Raw genomic sequence first — 6,707 nt, 5'->3', positions numbered from 1 at the left:
AATATCTTCAACTCCAGCAAATAGAGAGCTCCCTGAAGACCCCGAGAGCGGAGGGGGGAATTTGAAGATCTTCCTAAAATAGGGGGCAAGTAGATGGTCGATTGAAGTTCGTTTATTTGATTTGGACCTCTAACATGGAGCATCCATGACTGTCCTTTCCGTACGAATATAATGGAACTAGCAGGCATGCAAATCACACACATATCTTTCGGTAAGTTAAGAACGCAGGTGAAGGTTCACGGCAGCTAGCTTCAAGTACACACGCATGTGTGTACATTGCCCGCTGAATTCCTTCTCCCCGTGCCATGGGGCAGAGCACACGTCATGTCACGTTCGTGGTGTGCCGTGTCTGTTTAGACTGAAACATCCATCGTTAATTACCTGCACTGTTCGAAAGATAACCCTCAACGTAACCGGCTAAAAGGCTAATGTTATAAGCTAGCTATAGGCTCTGCAAGCAGCTACAAGCTCCTAGTCGATCTAGGACAGGTGCTGTAGCTCGCAGGACCCAACCTTTGAGTAGTTGAAGAGTACTGTCCTGGTGTACTGTATTCCCTTGCTTAACGTGAGAGATCGGGTCACCATATTTTTATTTTTATTTTGTTTTTTGGCAGTGCCACACACGTTGGTTAACAGCTGATTGCTGAAACTGAAAGCCTCCCTCTGCTGGCTTCGGAAACGCGAGACCGCATGCAGCATCCTCCACTGACTGCTGCCACGTCGCCGCCGCTTGCCGTATCGCCGTTGCTCCTTTACACGTATGTGCACAGGTGACTTAAAAAACTCCAAACAAATCAGAAAGTCTACTCGTGGCTTTATTAGGCCTGCAAAAATCCGCATGCATGATTGCACACACACCTGTGCCTGGTAAAAAAAATTCAGAAACTGCACGGGCTGATGCTCCAACAGGTAGATCCGGACAAAACTACTCCGTCGACCAGCACATGTGAATAGGTTCTTGTAAATGGAGACCATCGGGAAGAGCAAAAACGGTCTTCAACTGGCCAAGAACTTCCGTTGGGCGCCACAACGGTGTCGCCGGCATTCACCGACGGATCATTGTCGCCGTTGTGGCATCTCGTTTGTGTGGTCGAGGAGGGGAATGCGTCTTGAATCCTTTGAAATTTTAGCAAACCAAACGAGCGAGTTAGAAGTTTCGCGAGGACTCCCAAATCTAACTTCTCGATCGTATGGGAATTAGACACGTAGATTATTTATCTGAGCGCCAATGCATTAATTAGTCCCCTTGATTTTTACTGCGAGGTTTTCAAACCATGTCCACTTCATCCTTTTTTTTTATTTGGCTCGCGTCTTTCTTGTCATTTCTAATCTGTTGTGTTGTCGTGCCCTCTAAAGTGCCCAAATTGGAAAACACTCTTCCCCAACTAAAATACTCTATTTATTTTTTGAACTATTTTCTTGACAAAACTTGCCTGTTACCCTAGAAGAGCTTTTTCGCTGTCCCTGAAATTATACCAAGACGTACTAAATTATCTGTTTGGTTAGCAGAAGAGGTTGTACACCTGTCCACGAGGGATCAAACCCTAGGTGGGTTTTCAAATCATGTCCACCGCATCCATCTCTTTGATTTGCGCTCAAGTCTTTTCCGCATCCATTGTGCTGTCATCCCCATGTAAGTGCCCAAATTGGGAAACTCTCTTCCCCGCGAAAATACTAATTATTTTTTAATCGTTTCTTGACACGTATTACCTCTTCTGTAGGGATCGCAAAATGTTGTTAGTTGTTCGTTGCTTTCAAATCTACAGAAAACTAATTTATTACGTATACGAAGAGGAAACTGCACTGAAACTACCAATGCAAATCAGAATCTTATCTCTTGCTTCCATTTTTTTCCCCCTAATGAACCGTCGGAAACGAGTTTCATATGTGTCTCGCTAGCATTTCTAATCCATTGTGCTGCCGTGCCCGTATATACACACATGCCCAAATAGAGAATTGTTTATTTTTTTTTCTTTCTGGTAAAAAAATATTGAAATCATTTCTAAAGAATTGTTGACATGTGCCACGTGAAATTTGAAAATGTCGATCGTTGAGGCTGTGCGCATTCTTTTTTACAAAACATGCAGAAAACGAACTATTACAAAAAGAATCGCTCCGACTACATCTACATGCACCTCCGCTTTAATTTAGACGCTCCGAATAGTTGTATCCTACTATCTTCTGCGCCCATCCCCCTCACCCCCCCCCCCCCCCCCCCCCCCCCCCCCCCCCAGCGGCCAGAAGCGTTGAATTTCCACACATCTCAACGAACGGCTGATAGAGTAGTTATATATACAGCCGCAACCATACTGGTGGTCCGCCGTCTGCTCTCGTCGCCCCCCTTCCACATTTTTCCCTGCCAGCCATCCCATGCGGTCATTTGACCTGACCAAATTAACCCGGCCGCAGCCGCCCCCACGGCCCCAGTGGGCAAGTGATACGGGTGGGTACGTACGGAAGTACCGTGGCGGCCGGTCTCTGGAGCGCGTAGGCAGGCTTCTGTTACTGGTGAAGCTTATAAAATCTTCCTGCCAGCTGGAGGAGTACCTGCACACTGTACCGTGTGGAAAGCCGAACGTCGCGGGGTCAGCTCTCCCTCTCCCTCCCTCTCCTCCAGCGGTTGCCTCACCTCGCCGTCTCTCTCGTTCTTTGCCCTCCCCCTCTCCTCTCTCCCGGCCCTCGCTATATATCAGAGCCTCTCGCTTTGCTCCGGGGTCAGTTTCTTCCTCCTCGCCTTGCCTTGCCCGCAGCCTCTCTTCTCAGCTACCTCCTGCAGCTGCTGCCAACAAGTTTCTGAGCAGAACACTTCGGAGTTCAGAGGTGAGGTCTCTTACTCACCTAGATTAGGTCTGCTGATGGATTACATCGTGCAGCTGCTACGCTGTGTTCTTGTTTTTAATAAGCACTTTCTCTTCTTGGTTTTGCTATGTTTTCGGCCGCTTGTTTTCTTTCTGCGCTCCAGTTTCTTCTCTCTTCTCATCAATTCACTCCTCTTGTTGTGATGTTGTCCCTGCGCTGGTTGAAAAGATCAGCGAGAGGACTGATCTGGGTTTACTAGTCGCTGTAGCCTGCTTCTAGGATATGGTGTTTTTTCTTGTTGCAAATTTGTCGCCGGTGCATGCAGTGACCTTGCACGTCTTGCTAGTCGCTACCAACTTATTGCGACGTCCTCCTTAGCTTCTTTTAACTTTTCTCTTGCTCCATTGGCGCTTACCATGCATTGATGTCCTATTGATTTAGCTAGGCACTGAATATTTGGTTCAGTAACAAGGGCTAGTTCGTGAATGCCTAGCTTCTTTTTAATTTGTTCATTCATACACTAACTTCCTGCTGGTGTGCTAGTTCGTTTAGTTTTTAAATGGGTGGTGGTGTCCTTGTTCAGTTAGATGTTCTCTGCTAGCTCTTGGTTTCAACGCTCTATTTGGTGATGTAGGGGTATAGCGACTATTATCTAAGTCTTGATTCCGTTCTTCTTGTTAGTGGCCAGCTCATCTCGAGAATATAAAGCTTGATATTTTCTGGAACTAAGAACTATGATAATGATAGCGTTTTCCGCAGCTGTTCATCTTAAGTTGCATATGCATAGACCCTAGAGCAAGAAACACTACAGTTAAAAGAAGAAGAAGAAAACATCCTTTTCTAGCAAGAGCTTTCCACACAGTCCTCTCGTTTGTCCAACTTGTGCCTCTACTATAGCAGTATAGCTCCTCCTCTCCCACCAAACCATCTCCTTTCATAGACATAGCATTCCTGACTGTAACATCCAATCAATACCGGCGCCCACCGTACCTAGTGTGTTTTCTTGTTCGTATGGGTGTCACACATGTCCCAATCTCATTTAGTTGCATACATCTTAGGCGCACGTACATCCATGGTGTCAATTATACCTGTCTGTTTGTCTCTTCTCCTCTCTCGAGCCTTTACTGATGGCACCATTTTATTTCTTGCTCTCTTCCATATTTGATATCTTTCAGAAGTGGACCTAGCCAGCTAGGGAACATGAGGGACATGGGGGAGAAGAGGAGACATGGAGGACATCATGTCCATGGTGTTGGGTTTGGAGTTGGACATGCCGAGCACGACGAGAAGCACAGGGAGCCGAAGAAGCTGGACATGAGCGGCATGTCCATGGACACCATCCCGCATCTCAGCATGCCTCTTGGCAACATCACCACCTTGGATCTCTCCAACAACAACCTACAGGTGAGGGTTTTTTATTAGAAATTCTTGCTTCTTGTGTGTGTTAGTAGCTTTTCATGATGCATGTGTTCCTTGTCATTTTACTTTTGTTGTTTTTTCCTCATCTAGAACGATCGATCGTCCTGGTTCCTCATTTGTTCGTCTTGAATAGATAACTAGCAAAGAACTTATCTTTTGGATGGCGTCGCGTACCATTCTATCGCTGCGATAAGTTTACTGCATGCAAACCTGTGAGATAAGCATAGCATGTTATTAATATATAAGGCGCTTAGCTGGTCTGCCTGGTCATCATCTCATAATATCTTGTTATTGCTTTGGGGCTTGGCTTTGGCTTCTTGCATGTCATCGTGGATATATGAATATATCATATATGCGTGGTGACTCGATGTCTAAGTACTGTTAACCCTGTCTTAGGAGGTACTTGCTTCGTTCCAAATTGTAGGTTATTTTGACTTTTCTAGATTCATAGTTATTATTATGCATCTAGACCTACACTATATCTAGATGCATAATAATATCTATGTATTTGGAAAATCAAAACGACCTATAGTTTGGAACAGGAAGTAGTAGATAAAAGTCCCTAAAGGTTGTACGGCATAGCTGAAGAACAAGAACATCTTTCAGTTTTTCGTTGGGCTATGATGTGAATAAAAAGCGCAAGCCAATCTTTACCTGGAGTACAAAATGGTACTTGCAGTGCAGGGGAAAAGTATCCAAGGGCAACTTGCTATTTTCAAGTACGGTACATGCCTCTGGAAGTTGACTTTTAACATTAAAAAAGGAAGAACAAAAGTTAATTGTGTACCCGATGCCATACGGATCATGCCACTGCATAAGTCAATTTCTTGACGGCAACACAAAATCCTGCTGCCCTCTTCTAGGATATGCCGACTTGCCGAGTAGCGTTTATTTGCTTCTTCCGAGGAAAAAATGCACGGTATTGCTTACAAATACAAACATGCAAGGTATTGTTTACAAATACAATTGTAGGGTTCTCGATCATCAGAAGAAAATATACTACTATATGTTCAGTGCTCGCAGTTATTTGGTTGATGGAATATGCCAAACTTCCAACAAACAGACTAGTCCTATCTCATAACCTTATGACATCTAATAATTACGTTTTCACATAAAAAAACCCTGCAGAGGATTCCGGAGTCCATAATCGCGAGGCTTCTGAACGTGGTGGTGCTGGACGTGCGGTCCAACCAGCTCAAGTCGCTGCCCAACTCCATCGGCTGCCTCTCAAAGCTCAAGGTCCTCAACGTCTCCGGCAACCTCCTCCAGGACCTGCCCGCCACCATCGAGGAGTGCCGCGCTCTGGAGGAGCTCAACGCCAACTTCAACCAGCTGACGCGGCTGCCGGACACGCTCGGGTTCGAGCTCCACAGCCTCCGCCGCCTCTCCGTCAACTCCAACAAGCTCGCCTACCTCCCCTCGTCCACCGACCACATGACGGCGCTCCGGTCGCTGGACGCCCGCCTCAACTGCCTCCGCTCCCTCCCCGACGGGCTCGAGAACCTGGGCAGCCTCGAGACCCTCAACGTGAGCCAGAACTTCCAGTACCTGCGCGAGCTCCCCTACGGGATCGGCCTCCTTGTCTCGCTCCGGGAGCTGGATGTCAGCTACAACTCCATCTCCGCGCTCCCGGACTCCATGGGATGCCTCACCAAGCTCGCCCGGTTCAGCGCCGTCGGGAACCCGCTGGTGTGTCCACCCATGGACGTCGTCGAGCAGAGCCTCGACGCCATGCGCGCATACCTCAGCGCGCGGATGAACGGGACGGACAAGGACAGGAGGAAGAAGAGGAGCTGGGTGCCCAAGCTCGTCAAGTACGGCACCTTCACGGCGGGGATGATGACGCCCGGCCGCGCCACCAAGGTGCACGGCAACGCCGAGGGACTCCTCATGTCGGATTACCGGTCGCTCAACGGCGGCGGCATCGCGTCGCCGGGGTTCCTCAGCATGCTGTCGCCCCGCCGGATCTTCTCGCCGCGGAGGAACTCGACCAAGCATTAATTAGTAGGCACTAGGCAGTGGTCCAGCTAGCTGCCTTGCTAGTATACACGTGTGCAGTGTGCTCACTCCATATAGCCTGCTTTCTTGCTTGCTGCTTCGTGTGTAGCGTGAGCTGATGCTGTTGCTACTGCAGATGTATATGTTTTGAGGAGATACATATACATAAAGTGTGTATAGTGTTGTTGTTGTAGTAGTAGTAGTAGTAGTGTGGGATAGGGCATTGATGTACATAAGAATCAAGGGTGTCCAATTTTCCTATTTCTTGTAATTTTTTTCGGCTACTTGGGCACTAATGCTTATGCAAGCAGTATTTTCGAGCAATGACCTAAATCGTGAAGCTTCAGCACTTCTCTATTAGCCTGGCCAGGCAAATTATTTGAAATGAATCAAAATTTATAGGGTACCATTGCAGGTGATACTGCACACTGGCTGTGCCAAGCAGCTCATCCCACTGTTAAGACTTAAAAGACAGTACAGGCAGCAGTAAA

At 47.3% G+C, this 6,707-nt stretch overlaps 1 protein-coding gene across 1 annotated transcript; it reads left to right on the top strand.

Annotated features, from left to right (window-relative positions):
• The first annotated feature begins 2,391 nt into the window (after positions 1 to 2,391).
• LOC117864430 (plant intracellular Ras-group-related LRR protein 1) lies at positions 2,392 to 6,540 on the top strand. The gene is made up of 3 exons (XM_034748536.2): positions 2,392 to 2,820; positions 3,975 to 4,203; positions 5,347 to 6,540. The coding sequence occupies exons 2-3, from the start codon at positions 4,000 to 4,002 to the stop codon at positions 6,217 to 6,219; spliced, it is 1,077 nt and encodes a 358-aa protein (XP_034604427.1). The 5' UTR covers positions 2,392 to 2,820; positions 3,975 to 3,999; the 3' UTR covers positions 6,220 to 6,540.
• The last annotated feature ends 167 nt before the right edge of the window (positions 6,541 to 6,707 follow it).

Source organism: Setaria viridis, chromosome 7 (genome assembly GCF_005286985.2).
Source record: "Setaria viridis chromosome 7, Setaria_viridis_v4.0, whole genome shotgun sequence".
In the NCBI taxonomy this organism is placed as follows: domain Eukaryota; kingdom Viridiplantae; phylum Streptophyta; class Magnoliopsida; order Poales; family Poaceae; genus Setaria; species Setaria viridis.
The sequence above is the reverse complement of the archived record's forward strand: the minus strand, read 5'-3'. Positions and strand labels throughout refer to the sequence as shown.